This window comes from Oncorhynchus kisutch, linkage group LG28 (genome assembly GCF_002021735.2).
Source record: "Oncorhynchus kisutch isolate 150728-3 linkage group LG28, Okis_V2, whole genome shotgun sequence".
Lineage (NCBI taxonomy): Eukaryota > Metazoa > Chordata > Actinopteri > Salmoniformes > Salmonidae > Oncorhynchus > Oncorhynchus kisutch.
Window position 1 is genome coordinate 6,572,048 of NC_034201.2, and position 18,961 is coordinate 6,591,008.

At 40.7% G+C, this 18,961-nt stretch overlaps 1 protein-coding gene across 3 annotated transcripts; it reads right to left on the reverse strand.

Annotated features, from left to right (window-relative positions):
* Positions 1-191: 191 nt before the first annotated feature.
* LOC109873181 (beta-1,4-galactosyltransferase 4) lies at positions 192-9,364 on the reverse strand. Of its 3 annotated transcripts, XM_020464766.2 has the most exons (8): positions 8,327-8,961; positions 7,101-7,185; positions 6,595-7,014; positions 5,748-5,980; positions 5,421-5,608; positions 5,081-5,203; positions 2,732-2,836; positions 192-2,626 (listed from the first exon to the last, which is right to left on the reverse strand). In XM_020464766.2, the coding sequence occupies exons 3-8, from the start codon at positions 6,875-6,877 to the stop codon at positions 2,491-2,493; spliced, it is 1,068 nt and encodes a 355-aa protein (XP_020320355.1). In that variant the 5' UTR covers positions 6,878-7,014; positions 7,101-7,185; positions 8,327-8,961; the 3' UTR covers positions 192-2,490. The 3 variants fall into 3 exon arrangements, with proteins under 3 accessions (XP_020320355.1, XP_020320356.1, XP_020320354.1); XM_020464767.2 differs by lacking the exons at positions 7,101-7,185; positions 8,327-8,961 and adding an exon at positions 9,253-9,364; XM_020464765.2 differs by lacking the exon at positions 7,101-7,185 and having other exon boundaries at positions 8,327-9,118.
* Between the last annotated feature and the right edge of the window lie 9,597 nt (positions 9,365-18,961).

Consider the following 18,961-nt stretch of genomic DNA (forward strand, 5'->3'; position numbering starts at 1 on the left):
GCTTTCTTTCTGCACCACAGGAAAACGAGATGACATCATTTTGCCCATACAAAGGCTCGGACATCACACTCCTTCCCCTCTTTGGTTCCCTCCACAAGACTGGACTGGTGAAACAAGTGCTCCCTTGAGAGCACAGCCTTCAAAATTGTAATCAAACTACTATACTGAACAAAAATATAAAACGTAACATGTAAATTGTTGGTCCCATGTTTAATGAGCTGAAATAAAAGAGACCAAAAATGTTACATATGCACAGAAAGCTTATTTCGCTCGAGTTGAGCACAAATTTGTTTACATCCCTGTTAGTGAGCATTTCTCCTTTGCCAACATAATCCATCCACCTGACAGGTGTGGCATATCAAGAAGCTGATTAAACAGCATGATCGTTACACAGGTGCACCTTGTGCTGGGGACAAAAGGCCACTAACAATGTCAAAGATGTCTCAAATTGAGGGAGCGTGCAATTGGCATGCTGACTGCAGGAATGTCCATCAGAACTGTTGCCAGAGAATTTAAATGTTCATTTCTCTACCATAAGCCTCCTCCAACATAATTTTAGAGAATTCTAGTTGGCTGGGCCTAGCTCAGAAGTGAGTGAGCCTATGCCCTCCCAAGCCCGCCCCTGCCCAGTCGTGTGAAATCCATAGATTAGGCATTTATGAATTTATTACAATTGACTAATTTCCTTATTTGACTGTAACTCAGTAAAATTGTTGCATTTATATTTAGTATAGATAAAAACATTTTACATTCCATCTTGTCCATCATTTGTAGAGCAGTAGAGGTAGAGGGTGAAGAACAGGGACTTTCTGTTTAAGTTCAGCTAAGGACCCTACTTTACAAATCAGTATCATCAACCCACTGTATAAACAATCACATTACACAACCCTACATTGCAAATCGAAGACTATCCCCAACTAAAACACACTTGAAAATGACTTTGTTTATAGAAATTCACAAGTCCCATCTGATTCATGTCTCTTCCCACCTATAAAACAATCTACAAGATTAAAAATGTTATTTTGAAAGGAAAAGATTCAAGAGAGAAAGGTCTCACCGAACAAGGCACTCTTAATTAATCAGTCATTATGGCATCCCAAAACATATTCTAAAACATCAATAATTTATAAATCAGATAAAGTAGGACCACAGAAACAAACAAATGTTCAACACTACAGTACTACTCATATAGCTGTAACCGCACACCATGAAAATATGAATGATGCATAACTTACAGAAGGATACATGTGAAAGAGCAGGCCATACCAAAACCATATTAAAATATATTAAACATTTAAACACAATAGTCATATTTGATATGATAAATAACATTGTTAAAACAGGCATAGATGAAGAATACATTTGTGCAAAATGGTGAAAGTGTCAAAGGCAGTATGTGGCTCTTAACAGCCTAAATGGGACAGCTTGCTTTGACTCAAGATGGCCCACAAGGACCCAGATAGACGGGGGGGGGGGGAATCTTGACTCCAACCAAATTATTTAGAATGTTGAATAAGTTATTGCAGGCCATTTGACTTCGATGTGAAAAATCTAAATTTCAGTTGTTTTTTTGGGGGGGCGGGGGTCTGTGCAGTTGTAAAACCTACAAATACACATGTGAAGAACACATGTTTTGGTTTATTTAAACTTATTTGAGAATAAATAGTGAATCATGTAAGGGTGGCAATATATTTGACCGGAAAAGTATAGCTCAGCAATAAAAAAAAAAAACAGGAATGGACCTCTGGTACTTTTACAACTGGATGAATTAAGGCAACAGAAGCAAAGTATTTTACAATATTAGACATTTGACTAAATTAGTGTTGGAGTTACTTCACAAATCTTGTAGCAGCATATTCAAAATATAAAACTTGTGATGTCTAGAAAATGAAGCCATCTACACTGTGATATCACTGTTGGCTGTTGTAACAAGATTGCATAAAAACTACACTTAATTTCCATGTAGCATACTTTCACAAATGTGAGAATGATTCATATATGAAAACGTGTTCCTTGTGTCCTATGTTGTCCCTTGTTCCTCCATTTTACCTTCACCATTCATCAATTCATGTAGGAGGGATTTGAGAGCAATTCTTGGTTCCCATTTTTATTTGACAACCAGAGATTAAGAAATGAAAAAAATCCATGATTCTTTAGAATTAAAAAAGAATAAAATGCTCTATTAGAATGTAAATACTTGTTGAAACAATTAAGTCACAGCAAAACTCTATGCAGAGCAACATTTAATTGTGGTTTTATTCTCATCCCTAGAAACTACTCACCAGTTTTGACTGAAGGGCTTCCAGACTTTACGTTATTAGGACCTGGCGATATTACGCGCCCTGCTTGGAATGGTTTACCGTGAAAACTTTTGCTTACCAGCTACTGCCACTCTGTTTGTTAGGGCAGGTACATAACATGTAGGCATGGACATACCAGAGCACCATTACTGCATTCAATGCAGCAAATCAAGACAGATGCTCTGAAGACTCAGTGCAGTGGTTTGCCAATGTCCACTGTGACATTAATGTACAGAGGTGGCCTCTCAACTGAGAGAGTACTGTAGGAGCAGGTGTTAAGGCCATCCGTTCTCCAGACTTGAGGTGTCCGTCCTAACAAGAGCATCCTGTGAAGTATAGGACAATTTCAGAATAAAATTAATTAAAATGACAAGTAATAGCTTATAATTACAGCAAGCAATTTATAAATTGATGTGTCCACAGTGACTCACCGGTCTTTATTAATTTCGTTGCCGCTATCTCTTTTATGAAATACCATGGTATAGCGTGCTATAAGAGGGGGTGGCCGTATAATCTTCATTTTCTGGAGTTCCACCCTATCAGAGACAAATTAAGTCAATCGATAACATCCCACATTGACTAAGATGTAGGACACAAATAAAGTAAAGTCCACAAATTGTACATTAAGCCAACATGGTTAGGACTGTTGCGGTGACCGTATTACCGCCACACCGGCAGTCATAAGTCATGACCGCAGTAAAATTCCACGTGACTGTTGGGTCATGCTAATCTCCTTTTATGCACTGCTAACTACTATCAGGTGGCTAATGACCTGGTACTCAGGGCTCTATTATCCCTCTAACCACTGACATCAATGGAAATAAGATTAGGGAGGTAAGGCAATAAATAGGTCATAGAGGTAAAATAATTACAATTTAGCATTAACACTGGAGTGACAGATGTGCAGATGATGATGTGCAAGTAGAGATACTGAGGTGCAAAAGAGCAAGAAGATAAATAGCAATATGGGGATGAGGTAGTTGGGTGTGCTATTTACAGATGGGCTGTGTGCAGGTACAGCGATTGGTAAGTTGCTCTGACAACTGATGCTTAAAGTTAGAGAGGGACATAAGTCTCCAGCTTCAGTGATTTTTGCAATTTGTTCCAGTCATTGGCACCAGAGAACTGGAAGGAAAGGCGGCCAAAGGAAGGATAGTCTTATGAGCCCAAGGCCAAAAACAAAACGGAATTAAATGATTGTACCCTTATAGAATGCCATGCGTAATATGCAGTAGGCTGAAAAACATAAAACAAAAATGATTTAAGATGTCTTTTGTACATAAACGGTCTAGCCTATACTCCAAAACGAAACAAAAATCGAGTAATCGCCTTTGAGTGTGGACTATATTACTATGCATACCGGATGGACTGGTTACCTTACGCTAGACTCCAAAATATCAATGAATGAGTCTGGGAGAGAACATATAGCAATGCTGTTGGTTCATTTATTGTGCAGGGCGGCTTACCGTTATCAAATACAAATTCACTATTTGTAGGCTTTGGATTTTGGATGATTGGGATTGGGATTTTTATTTTCATAATTAAATGCAGTGGAACAATACCTTTAGCTGTACAGAACATCTCACCGCAATGTGTTTCCAGCTCCTCCTCTCTCCTTCATTCCTTTATCAAACGCGCAGACAGCCCAACAATAGTTTAGTAAAATATGTTATGAAAAAAAAAGTTACTATCAATGTTCCCGAACAGATTTCACTTGGTTTCACAAATTAATCCTTGGGTAGCTGCAGGAACAAGAATGGAGAGCCCATGGCATACAGAGTTTGGGCGAAATATATCCTGTCGCGCAGCGAGAACATGGACTGGACTGGAGTGAAATAAGTGTCCTTATATTTATTTCTCAGCTGCTCATATTAAGCACATACTCTGCTATAAAACTGAAGTAGCCTACGAAACGGACAGACGGGAAAGCGCTTGGCCTCCATTCGCTATTCGAGTACATACAGATGTATTTTTTCCCACTGCCCATTTGATAATGGTCCAATCTAAATCAAAACTAATTTGACATATTGGTAAAGAGCAGATTAAATTGAGAAGTCTGATGTGTAAATATGATCACTTGATGAAAGAACAGCTGTGCAGCCTGAGGCAAGGGACAGAGCACAAGCTTTATTTTGCTGCTTCCCAAATCATTAAAAAGCCTAAAGTCGCACCATGCAGTCCATATACGTTTTGACTAAGACATTTTAAGGTTTGTATCATTCACAACTAAAGTTGCCAAAAAAAAAGCATATAGAATCAGTTTCAAATTATCACTTTTACACTGACCATAGCCACTTCATATGAGCGCTACGGAATGCTAAAAATATCCTCCTTTTATTCAGCTAAGTTGAATTATATTCCTCTAACTATAAAATCATATAAAATAAAATGGCACGGGACTCAAGCATATCTTGTCAGCTAAATGAACAAGCCTACAGCATATGTCATGGAGCATAGCCAGATAACATAGGCCTACAGTGGGCCAACTCATATTCTGTTCTTCTGAAATACATTTTCTTCAGACCTGACTAAAATAAATAATGGATTTATTGTGATGGTATATGAAATTGATTAGACTTTTTAAAATTTATTTTATGTAGGTTTCAAAAGGTGCGCATCAGCGACTTGTACGAGTCGAGGCCTGGATATGCTAAATGTGTTTCAGCTAATTAACGGTCAATTACCGTGAGACCGACACTATTTTGCATGACAATAATCGGTGGACAAAATTTCACGACCACCACAGCCCTAACCATGGTGAAAAGTAATAGAGGTCTCACCTGATGCGAAGGTCATCATCCTCCCCACCCCATCCCCAGTAAGTGTTTGAAAAGCCATTCACTTTGTGAAACTGGTCCTTCGTCATGGCCGTCACCCCTCCAAAGTACCCTTTGTATCGCAATCTACGACAGCAACAAACAAAAAAAAGCAAGACATTACAGACCTGTTCCCAGGACTTTGATTGAACGTTGGTAATAATTGAAATGTTAAACAGTGAATTTGGTATGAATAGTCAATTTATAGTGATAGCTGCCACATCACTTCGGACATGCTGTTGAGAGAGCATATAGACATTTACCTGCTTTTGCATAAAGGTGAGTTGAGAGCTAAGATATTTACTTGTATCCTGTGGCGTTCCTGCCGACCACTAAGTGTTTGGGCTGTTGGTCACACTTGTATAGGTTGTAGTCGTTCTCTGGAACCAAATCCACGTCATGAAAAACAAAGCAATCCCAATCGTAGTCCTTGAGTGCCTCCAAGTACCCCACATTAAGTAGCTTGGCACGATTAAATGTCACCTCTCCAGCCTGTCACAACACACAAATCAACCACAAACATCAACCTCCTTCAATTTCAAAGTTTGTAACCCTTATCGGCTCAGAAATCGGATACAAATATAATTGAGGAAATGACATAATGTAGTGTAACTTCATATGAGAGTAATACCTGGTGGATGACGTAGATGCCGTAGTGCAGCTGCTGCCTCTGAAGAAAGGGGTGCAGGTGATGCAGGAGGTAGAGGAGGTGTTTCTCCCGGTTACGGTGAGGGATGAGGATGGCCACACTCTGCTGGGCGAGGCAGTCTGGAGGCTGGTATTGGCCCTCAGCCACTCCACTGTTCTCACTCTCCACCTCCTTCAGCGTTAAAGAGTCCTTGAACGTCAGCTTCAGGGCTCCATCTGCAGGCAGAAAATAATAGGCATGATGAAAATCTAGACAACTAAATTGTCAAGTCTTGGAGAAACTCCATTGCAATATATTTACATGGCACTAGTTTAAAATACAATATCATGAACTGAAAAACAGCATGGTCTGGACAGATAATTACAAACGTGTGTGTGTGTGCATTCTGTTTGGGCCACAGACAAACACAAGCCGTCTTCAAACAGGAATTGATGATGATGGAAAACCCACTAACGCTGTGCCATCTGCCTCCCACATGGTGTAAGCCTTATTACAACAGTTGTCCACTTCCTGTCAACAAGGAGCCATTGTATGTAGGCTACATGCAAACTGTTACCACATAGGCTACAGTATGTGAAAAGAATCCAAATGAGCCTCAGCCTAGCAATGGTTATGAGTAATAAATCAGGCGGTTACACAATCCCTACATTGCACATTAGAGTATTCACTTGATTACCAATGTTCTTCTCTCCACATTAAGACACACTGCACATAATGTTCTTTACAAGGAAGTACACAGTAACATGGCATTATCATCAGTAAGTAAGCTATAGCAAAGCCTGTATTAAGCTTACAATAACATCTGTGGATACTGTGTAGCCCTACTTACGAAGCAGTGGTGATTTCTCAGGACAGCTTTCTTTTGGTGGTGGGGTATCAGGGAGAGGATTGGAGAAGACTTGCATCACTGTTTTCCATGAGTATTGCATGCCCCCCCTCAGGACCTCAGCGTTATCCTCAAGTGTCTGTGCTGACCTATGGGTATCCTGAATTGCTTTCACTGTTTCGCCGGCAAAAGTGGCGATCCAAGCCAAAACGGAGACAGAGAGCAGCAACAGTATCATATACTTCCACCTCCGGAAGTACCTGGACACAGCAGGACAGACTCCCATGGCTGATTGGTTGTACAGGTATTAAATCCCCCAAAATGTGGGAGGCTTCAATCTTGGTTTATGACATCTGGTTCTCCTTTGCAGCAGCCACAGGAGAAATTACTGAGTAGAGAGCACCAGGCCCCCTGACATTCAACCTATGATGACACAACGTTCTGGATGAGTTTCATAAAAAAAAAATATCGTTTTTTTTGTCATGTAAAAAAGCATTAGGGTACTTTACATTATTTAGTTGATTTTCCAGAAAATATAGTTGCATGTGAAGGAAGGTGTGCCACTTAGAGGAATTGAGTTCCTGAGTGCTGTACCTGTATATGTAGAATAAAATATTTCAGTTCCATTGACACTTCCTACTTGAATTTATAGCATTTGACTAGTGCATTATGCAAAAAGTAGCCTTAGGCACCCAGGCTTTGGTGAAAGCCTGTGAAAGAGGCTAGGCCAATGCGACAACAGAATTCACAGTACTTTACATTGGCTGTGCACTGAGGTGTTTAATCTATACACACCCGGCTCTATGTACTCCCAGCTAAACTCCACCCAAAAGAAACGGTAACTGAAGTGGAACGGTTCTCTTTTCTACTTCCACCTGTTTGCACTTTGGTTTCATGTTGACAATTACAATCCATTGTCTTTCAATGCACACTATTCAGGGATGTCCTGGATCGTAATCTTAGGCTTTAACTGTAGCCTGCTTTAGTGTGTGCTTAGCTTAGACACATCACATGTTGCCACGTTGTTCTTATTTCTCCTTCTCTATTCACACAACCAAAATGGGATACCTATCCTAATCAAAACGGTCATTAGCTAAAATGAATAAAGAACAGGCCCAGGACAAATTTAAATTTACTGTAAAATGTACTGTAAAAAGACAAATTGCTGTAAAGTCCATGCACTACTAGCTAGTTACATATCCTGACATGAGCAGTAGAATTTAAACACGACGATATGTTGTGCAGAAAGCCAGTAGCCTTCTGCACAATTGTACAGTCAGGGAATTAATGTAAATTGTTGTTTGAATGTTGCCTGTTATACATTCAACTGGCTGTAGTTAGCTAACTTAGCTCGATGCTGACATCTTTTTGGGTGGTCAAATGAATTGATTTACTAGCTTCACGCATACAGATAACGTTAACCAGATTTACAAACGTATTGCTCTCTGAACAGTGACACATTTTACTTTAGAACTCAATAAATGTTTCGTGGATTCGTGCAACCAAAAGCTAGCGTGTTAACTAGCTAAGTAACGTTGTAGCTAGCAAGTAGCTCGGGCAGTCCAATGTAGAGAACAGCTTGCTGAAACTAACCAACAGCTATTACTGTCACCACATTGGGTTAGCTATTTCGGTAAGAATGAAGTCCCAGGGAATACGGGTTGAAATGTACACAGCATTTCCCACATTTAACGAGACATACATTTTCTTAGAGAATGATGAGCAGATGTCTTACTTGCCAGTTGCATAGAGTTCTGCTGTTGTTTTGGGCAGCTGGCTGGCCACTCCCGGTTGGTACTACTCCTGTAAACTCCGTTCTAAAAGGATATGCGCGTTCAAGACTCACACATGAACGTCAAATAGAAAAATAAGGGGAAGGGTGACCCACATGTCCCGGATTGTTTGGGACAGTTCCGAATTGTCCCTCAACCAAACAATCATGTCCGGCATTTTTATAAAAAAATTCAAACGCCACTCGTTTAGAAAAAAAAGTTGCCCTGTATTTCAGTCAGACGTTCCAACCTGTCTATTATAATCACGTTTGCGCGTATGAAAATATAAGGATGTGGTACTGGTGATGTTAAACAAGTATCCAGTCGTTGTTGAGCTCTGATATTTTGTGCGGCGCAAAACGAGACTGAAGGCCAATGGCATAGGACTATCGTCAACTAATCACGTTTCTCAAATCCCTTTGCACTAAATTCCAGCTCAATTTGGAGACAGTTAGGCCTAAATTGAACAACCTCCCCCCTCATAGAATTCATTCGAAATAATAATAATAAGGTTTGTGAGGTCTGGGGTCTGCTCGCCTACCAAGAATTCACAAAATGGGACAAACACCAAATTGACTATGCATGCAGAATTATGCTCAAATATCCTCTGTGTTAAACGTAAAACACAAAATAATGCATGCAGAGCAGAACGAGCCGGATACCCGCTAATTATCCAAATCCAGAAAAGAGCCGTTATATTCTACAACCACCTAAAAGGAAGCGATTCCCAAACCTTCCATAACAAAGCTATCACCTACAGAGAAATAAACCCCCTAAGCAAACTGGTCATGGGGCTCTGTTCACAAACACAAACATACCCCACAGAGCCCCCAGGACAGCAACAGAATTAGACCCAACCAAATCATGAGAAAACAAAATATATAATTACCTGACACATTGGAAAGAATTTATGCCGATGGCAGACTTGGCTCTCAAGAGAAGACTGTGTGCACACTGTCCACAACATGAGGTGGAAACTGAGCTGCAATTCCTAACCTCCTGCCAAATCTTTTTTTTTTTTTTTTTTAACCAGGTAGGCTAGTTGAGAACAAGTTCTCATTTACAACTGCGACCTGGCCAAGATAAAGCATAGCAGTGTGAACAGACAGCAACACAGAGTTACACATGGAGTAAACAATAAACAAGTCAATAACACAGTAGAATTATTATTTATTTTTTAATTTAAAAAAGTGTCTATATACATTGTGTGCAAAAGGCATGAGGAGGTAGGCGAATAATTACAATTTAGCAGATTAACACTGGAGTGATACATGATCAGATGGTCATGTGCAGGTAGAGAAACTGGTGTGCAAAAGAGCAGAAAAGTAAATAAATAAAAACAGTATGGGGATGAGGTAGGTAAATTGGGTGGGCTATTTACCGATGGACTATGTACAGCTGCAGCGATCGGTTAGCTGCTCAGATAGCAAATGTTCAAAGTTGGTGAGAGAGATAAAAGTCTCCAACTTCAACGATTTTTGCAATTCGTTCCAGTCACAGGCAGCAGAGAACTGGAAGGAAAGGCGGCCAAATTAGGTGTTGGCTTTAGGGATGATCAGTGCGATACACCTGCTGGAACGAGTTCTACGGGTGGGTGTTGCCATCGTGACCAGTGAGATAAGGTGGAGCTTTACCTAGCATGGACTTGTAGATGACCTGGAGCCACTGGGTCTGGCGATGAATATGTAGCGAGGGCCAGCCGACTAGAGCATACAGGTCGCAGTGGTGGGTGGTATAAGGCACTTTAGTAACAAAGCAGATGGCACTGTGATAAACTGCATCCAGTTTGCTGAGTAGAGTATTGGAAGCCATTTTGTAGATGACATCGCCGAAGTCGAGGATCGGTAGGATAGTCCGTTTTACTAGGATAAGTTTGGCGGCGTGAGTGAAGGAGGCTTTGTTGCGAAATAGAAAGCCGATTCTAGATTTGATTTTGGATTGGAGATGTTTGAGATGAGTCTGGAAGGAGAGTTTACAGTCTAGCCAGACACCTAGGTACTTATAGATGTCCACATATTCTAGGTCGGAACCATCCAGGGTGGTGATGCTAGTCAGGCGTGCGGGTGCAGGCAGCGAATGGTTGAAAAGCATGCATTTGGTTTTACTAGTGTTTAAGAGCAGTTGGAGGCCACTGAAGGAGTGTTGTATGGCATTGAAGCTCGTTTGGAGGTTAGATAGCACAGTGTCCAAGGAAGGGCCAGAAGTATACAGAATGGTGTCGTCTGGGTAGAGGTGGATCAGGTAATCGCCCGCAGCAAGAGCAACACCATTGATATATACAGAGAAAAGAGTCGGCCCGAGAATTTAACCCTGTGGCACCCCCATAGAGACTGCCAGAGGACCGGACAACATGCCCCCCGAATTGACACACTGAACTCTGTCTGCAAAGTAGTTGGAGAACCAGGCAAGGCAGTCATTAGAAAAACCGAGGCTACTGAGTCTGCTGATAAGAATATGGTGATTGACAGAGTCTATAGCCTTGGCCAGGTCGATGAAGACGGCTGCACAGTACTGTCTTTTATCGATGGCGGTTATGATATCGTTTAGTACCTTTAGCGTGGCTGAGGTGCACCCGTGACCAGCTCGGAAACCAGATTGCACAGCGGAGAAGGTACGGTGGGTTTCAAGATGGTCAGTGATCTGTTTGTTGACTTGGCTTTCAAAGACCTTAGATAGGCAGGGCAGGATGGATATAGGTCTGTAACCATATTAGACCATATTAGAGACACATATTTCCCTCAGATTACACAGACCCACAAAGAATTTGAAAACAAATCCAATTTGATAAACTCCCATATCTATTGGGTGAAATACCACAGTGTGCAATCACAGCAGCAAGATTTGTGACCTGTTGCCACAAGAAAAACTCAACCAGTGAAGAACAAACACCATTGTAAATACATTTGAAGTCGGAAGTTTACATACACTTAGGTTGGAGTCATTCAAACTTGTTTTTCAACCACTCAACAAATTTCTTGTTAACTATAGTTTTGGCAAGTCGGTTAGGACATCTACTTTGTGCATGACACAAATAATTTTTCCAACAATTGTTTACAGACAGATTATTTAACTTATAATTCACGGTATCACAATTCCAGTGGGTCAAAAGTTTACATACACTAAGTTGACTGCCTTTAAACAGCTTGGAAAATTCCAGAAAATTATGTCATGGCTTTAGAAGCTTCTGATAGGCTAATTGACATCATTTGAGTCAATTGGAGGTGTACCTGTGGATGCATTTCAAGTCCTACCTTCAAATTCAGTGCCTCTTTGCTTGACATCATGGGAAAATCCAAAGAAATCAGCCAAGATCTCAGAAGAAAATGTGTAGTCCTCCACAATTCTGGTCCATCCTTGGGAACCATTTCCAAACGCCATAAGGTACCACCTTCATCTGTACAAACAATAGTACACAAGTATAAACACCATGGGGCCACTCAGACATCATACCACCCAGGAAGAAGATGCGTTTTGTCTCCTAGAGATGAATGTTTTTTGGTTCGAAAAGTGCAAATCAATCCCAGAACAACAGCAAAGGACCTTGTGAAGATGCTGGAGGAAGCAGGTACAAAAGTATTTATATCCACAGTAAAACGAGTCCTATATTGACATAATCTGAAAGGCCGCTCAGCAAGGAAGAATCCACTGCTCCAAAACCTCCATAAAAAAAGCCAGACTACGGTTTGCAACTGCACATGGGAAGAAAGATCATACTTTTTGGAGAAATGTCCTCTGGTCTGATGAAACAAAAATAGAACTGTTTGGCCATAATGACCATCGTTATGTTTGGAGGAAAAAGGGGGAGGCTTGCAAGCCGAAGAACACCATCCCAACCATGAAGCACGGGGGTGGCAGCATCATGTTGTGGGGGTGCTGTACTGCAGGAGGGACTGGTGCACTTCACAAAATAGATGGCATCACGAGGGAGGAAAATTATGCGGATATATTGAAGCAACATCTCAAGACATCAGTCAGGAAGTTAAAGCTTGGTCGCAAATGGGTCTTCCAAATGGACAATGACCCCAAGCATACTTCCAAAGTTGTGGCAAAATGGCTAAAGGACAACAAAGTCAAGGTATTGGAGTGGCCATCACAAAGTCCTGACCTCAATCCTGTTGAAAATGTGTGAGCAGAACTGAAGAAGTTTGTGTGAGCAAGGAGGCCCACAAACCTGACTCAGTTACACCAGCTCTGTCAGGAGGAATGGGCCAAAATTCACCCAACTTATTGTGGGAAGCTTGTGGAAGGCTACACGAAATGTTTGACCCAAGTTAAACAATTTATAGGCAATGTTACCAAATACTAATTGAGTGTATGTAAACTTCTGACCCACTGGGAATGTGATGAAAGAAATAAAACCTGAAATAAAATATTTTCTCAACTATTATTCTGACATTTCACATTCTTAAAATAAAGTGGTGACAGGGAATTTTTACCAGGATTAAATGTCAGAAATTGTGAAAAACTGAGTTTAAATGTATTTGGCTAAGGTGTATGTAAGCTTCCGACTTCAACTGTACAACCTATATTTATGTTTATTTATTTTCCCTTGTGTACTTGAACTATTTGCACATCATTACAACACTGTATATAGACATATGGCATTTGAAATCTCTTTATTCTTTTGCAACTTTTGTAAGTGTAATGTTTACTGTACATTTTGATTGTTTATTTCACTTTGGTTTATTATCTATTTCACTTGCTTTGGCAATATAAACACATGTTTCTCATTCCAATAAAGCCCCTTAAATTGAAATTGAATTGAGTGCAGCGCCTGTGTTGTGGTCGGCGAACCCTCAACCTTCTAGCCCCTGGGTGGCATTGACTGTGTCACAAAAACAAAGTAGATATCCATGGGTCGCTAACCATGAAGGGCAATGGGTTCTATAACTGATTCAAGTATTTTTTGCCAGATCCAAATTGCACTCTCCCTACATGTTTCATTACTTCCGAGCCAGTTGCAGACAATGATCAGCAAGGGAGAAATCAGATTTTCTCAATTTTGATGCCATATTTATAACTATATAAAATGTATACAACAAATTTTCCACCAACAGGTTACTGTGCCAATGCACCACACAACCAATAGGTCTAAACAAAACATACCGACATGGTTTGTGTTTTCAACGACACAATAAATAGACTATGTCAATCTCGACAAACAGAAAACACATCCCTCCCTACCTTGTAGGCTTACCCAGTATCGAAGGCTTGGCTTGACAATCTGTATGTCATGAAACTTTTTAGGTCTATAGACAAATAATTGTAAAAGTGACCGGGATTGCACAAAAAAAGTTGGGTACTTATTTTCATTGTGGTCCGTACATTTGCTGCAGCATATGCTACGGTAATATAAGGACTGAATGCATGTCTTACTTACATATCTCCATCTGGCTTTTGGGGGTCGCCTTGTTTTTGAACATAGCTACATCAGCTTTTATTTTTTATTTATTTCACCTTTATTTAACCAGGTAGGCTAGTTGAGAACAAGTTCTCATTTGCAACTGCGACCTGGCCAAGATAAAGCATAGCAGTGTGAGCAGACAACAAAGAGTTACACATGGAGTAAACAATTAACAAGTCAATAACACAGTAGAAACCAAAGGGGGAGTCTATATACAATGTGTGCAAAAGGCATGAGGAGGTAGGCAAATAATTACAATTTTGCAGATTAACACTGGAGTGATGAATGATCAGATGGTCATGTACAGGTAGAGATATTGGTGTGCAAAAGAGCAGAAAAGTAAATAAATAAAAACAGTATGGGGATGAGGTAGGTGAAAAAGGGTGGGCTATTTACCAATAGACTATGTACAGCTGCAGCGATCAGTTAGCTGCTCAGATAGCTGATGTTTGAAGTTGGTGAGGGAGATAAAAGTCTCCAACTTCAGCGATTTTTGCAATTCGTTCCAGTCACAGGCAGCAGAGTACTGGAACGAAAGGTGGCCAAATGAGGTGTTGGCTTTAGGGATGATCAGTGAGATACACCTGCTGGAGCGCGTGCTACGGATGGGTGTTGCCATCGTGACCAGTGAGCTGAGATAAGGCGGAGCTTTACCTAGCATGGACTTGTAGATGACCTGGAGCCAGTGGGTCTGGCGACGAATATGTAGCGAGGGCCAGCCGACTAGAGCATACAAGTCGCAGTGGTGGGTGGTATAAGGTGCTTTAGTGACGAAACGGATGGCACTGTGATAGACTGCATCCAGTTTGCTGAGTAGAGTGTTGGAAGCCATTTTGTAGATGACATCGCCGAAGTCGAGGATCGGTAGGATAGTCAGTTTTACTAGGGTAAGCTTGGCGGCGTGAGTGAAGGAGGCTTTGTTGCGGAATAGAAAGCCGACTCTTGATTTGATTTTCGATTGGAGATGTTTGATATGAGTCTGGAAGGAGAGTTTGCAGTCTAGCCAGACACCTAGGTACTTATAGACGTCCACATATTCTAGGTCGGAACCATCCAGGGTGGTGATGCTAGTCGGGCATGCGGGTGCAGGCAGCGACCGGTTGAAAAGCATGCATTTGGTTTTACTAGCATATGTTTTTCTGTCGTGCGAAATGTGCGGTAGCCTATAACATAGGCTATGTATTTGATAAGAAGACAATCATTTGGGCTTTTTTTGGGCTTGGGCTCATAAAATGTCTTTAATGCAGGGCTCATAAAATGTCTTTAATATATAGCTCATCAGGCATCAGACTTTAATGTTCATGCCGAACAAAGCTCTAATCAAATCCAGACATATGCTTTAGAATGACAGTTCCGGTCTGGGTAGGAAACACGGGGTTGCCCTGGAGAAAAGTTATTATTCTCAGGGTGGAACATTTGTAAAATAGTTGGAAAATATTCAACCCTAGTCTAGATCATTCTTTAGATGTTTGGGGGCTGCTGGTGAACCATGAAATGCAGGCATAATCAAAGTAACACTGGACTAGCGCATTTGCCAGAGTCTATAGGGTGTCCATGCATTCCTTAATGCCAGATGGCTACTGTGTCTGCTATACAGATATAGATGTACGTGAGGAGGCTGATTTGTTAAAGATAAGCATTATACTGTTAGATTATAGGAGTAAGTATGCTAGGCCTAAAACCTTATTTTCCCAACCAGTTCAAATGTCAGAGTCAGTTGGAGCACAAGTGCACACTGCCTTTATATCATAGGTTTGCAGTAGAAAAAGCTTAATAAAAGGCACACCACACCATCAAAGTTTATACGTTTCTAAGCCATTGTTTACAAGAAAAATAGGAGCAGGCTATTATATTGCGGCAAACACAGCAATACAGTTGGAACTTAATTTGGCCAAACAAAATGACTCAATAGAATGAAACAAAACACTTGCGAACTGGTTTAAACCTTTACAAAAGTTTTGAACAGGCTATGTTGCAGCAATTACCAACAAAGACAAGTGCCTACCATACTCAACCAATTATAGAAATAGGCTAATGTTATTTATTTTACAACAGACCTACTTATAACCCATCTTAAACAAAAAAAATGGAGCACACAATTCAAATCATATTCAATTTAGCCAAAGAAAATGTCTCAGCCAAATTAAACAAAACAGGTTTAGCATATTTAAAGAACTGGTTCCGATTAATAAATAGGCTTACAATAATAACAATGATATACAATAATAGTAATAATGATAAAACAAATTATTATAAATATATACATTACCGGCCAAAAGTTTTAGAACACCTACTCATTCACTTATTTTTACTATTTTCTACATTGCAGAATAATAGTGAATAGCTCAAAACTACGAAATAACACATATGGAATCATGTAGTAACCAAAACAGTGTTAAACACTGAGATTCTTTAAATAGCCATCCTTTGCCTTGATGACAGCTTAGCACACACTTGGCATTCTCGCAACCAACTTCATGAGGTAGTCGCCCGGAATGCATTTCAATTAACAGGTGTGCATTCTTAAATAGTTAATTTGTGGAATTTCTTTCCTTCTTATTGCGTTTAGCCAATCAGTTGTGTTGTGACAAGGTAGGGTTGGTATACAGAAGATAGCCCTATGTGGTCAAATACCAAGTCCATATTATGGCAAGATCATCTCAAATAAGCAAAGAGAAACAACAGTCCATCATTACTTTAAGACATGAAGGTCAGTCAATACGGACATTTAAGAACTTTGAAAGTTTCTTCAAGTACAGTAACAAAAATCATAAAAGGGCTATGATGAAACTGGCTCTCATGAGGACCTCCACGGGAATGGAAGACCCAGAGTTACCTCTGCTGCAGAGAATACGTTAATTAGAGTTACCAGCCTCAGAAATTGCAGCCCAAATAAAAGCTTCACAGAGTTCAAGTAACAGCCCCCTCTCAACATCAACTGTTTAGAGGAGACTGTGTAATTGCTGCAAAGAAACCACTACTAAAAGGACACCAATAATCAGAGACTTTCTTGGGCCAAGAAACACAAGCAAGACATTAGATAGCAAATTTCAATATACACAAAAAAAAGACGTTTTCGTCTTTTGAGCTTCTAGTCATGAAATCTATGCAGCCTACTCAATCCCTTTTTATAGCTACTGTTTACAGGCCGCCTGGGCCATATACAGCGTTCCTCATTGAGTTCCCTGAATTCCTATCGGTGTAACGCTTGTCGTCTGGAGGAGGACCAAGGTGCAGCGTGGTAAGTGTTCATATTAGTTAATGAAATACTAGACAAACACGACAAACAAACAGTCCTGAAAGGTGAAACAAAAATACTAAACAGGAAACAACCACCCACAAAATACAATGGAAAACAGGCTACCTAAATATGGTTCTCAATCAGGGACAACGATTGACAGCTGCCTCTGATTGAGAACCATACCAGGCCAAACACAGAAATAGAAAATCATAGACAAACTAACATAGACAACCCACCCAACTCAAGCCTTGATCATACTAAAACAAAATACAAAACAAAGGAACTAAGGTCAGAACGTGACAATCGGACCTTGTAGTCATAGCAGATAATATTCTAATTTTTGGTGACTTTAATATTCACATGGAAAAGTCCACAGACCAGATGGGCAGTAACACTACAAGCATATGAGCATATGGCAAAGGACAATGGTAATGCAGATGCTCTCAGCCGACTCCCTCTCCCAGAGTGTCCAAGCAGTCGCCTCCGGAGGAACGAGCCCACTGATGACCTCCCAGCAAATCCAGAGCTGGACAGCGAAAGATCCAGTCCTGTCGAGGGTCAGTGAGTACACACTGAGGAGGTGGCCAGATCACAATGTGGGACCCGAGTTTGCTCCATACAAACAGAGACAGCATGAGCTAGGTGCCCAGGACGGCTGTGTGCTGTGGGGAGCCTGTATCATTGTTCCAGAGAGAGGACACACAGCGATGGTGAAACAGCTACATCAGAGTCATCCCGGCATGACCAGAATGAAAGGCTTGGCCAGGAGCTACATGTGGAGGCCTAATATGGACTCTGACATTGAAAGGAAGGTAAAGTCATGCACCACATGTCAAGAGAAAAGGAAAGCACCTGCTAGTGCACCACTCCATGCATGGGAGTGGCCCATTAAGCTCTGGAGAAAGCTAAACATAGACTATGCAGGTCCTTTCGTGGGGAAGATGTTTTTGGTGAGCTTCTACGCTCACTCAAAATGGCTGGATGTATATCCAGTGAGCTCAGCTACATCTGCTGCTACCGTGTAGTGCTTCAGGAACAGTTTCAGTATTCATCGCATTCCAGAGATGATTGTTTCAGACAATGCTCAGCGTTTAGTGTGTGAGAACATTAAGGAGTTCATGACAAAGAGTGGAATCACACATCGGAACCACACCACCCTGCGCCGAATGGTTTGGTAGAGAGACGTTCTGGCGTTCAAAGAACTAATGAAAAAGAGAGCAGGCGACTCGTTGGAGACAACTGAGTAGAGCGTTGTTTAGCTAACTTTCACCGGCTGAGATGATGATGGGGAGGAAGTTGAGGTGCACGTTGGTCTTGATACACCCAGACCTAAAGAGTAAGGTGCAGGCTAAGCAAGCAGGACCGAAAACTTACCATGAGAAACATGCCAAATCTCGCAGTTTTGTAGTCGGAGACTCAGTGTATACCAAGAACTTTGGGTATGGACCCAAAGTAAGATTGCATCCTGTATCCTCCAATTATATGTTGGTCTATTCAATATATTACACACCACAACACTGAATAAAAAAATACAATAATTAAGTAAAACAAAAACGGACAATTCATTAAAAAACCCATCTATTGGACATGTTCTCTAAAACATCCCCTTGAGATCACCAATTTTGGACAGTTTGCATACCATGTCCAAATTCTAGAACAAATCATTCTGATCCTATTTTGTTCCTGAAATGACAAATACATCTAAAATGTAACATAATCTGTCAAAAATCCTTGTACTTCAGAGAAGTGAAAGTTAACAGGAGAGAAGCCACAGAATGGGTTTGTGCCTACGAATACCGAGGACAGAATCCAGAACAACCTAGAGGGACTGCACCTTAACAAACAGCCAGGAAGGTAAGATCACCGTAACTATACTAAACAAAAATATAAACTCAACATGTAAAGTGTTGGTAACATGTTTCATGAGCTGAAATAAAAGATCCCAGAAATTTT

Bases quoted from the DNA above. Each gene is read 5' to 3' on its own strand.
- LOC109873181 (XM_020464767.2), bottom strand. From the start codon at position 6,877: ATGGGAGTCTGTCCTGCTGTGTCCAGGTACTTCCGGAGGTGGAAGTAT. The intron at 5,981-6,594 runs GTAAGTAGGGCT...TTCTGCCTGCAG, and splicing joins TGAGAAATCACCACTGCTTC to ATGGAGCCCTGAAGCTGACG. The intron at 2,627-2,731 runs GTGAGTCACTGT...TATACTTCACAG, and splicing joins AACGAAATTAATAAAGACCG to GATGCTCTTGTTAGGACGGA.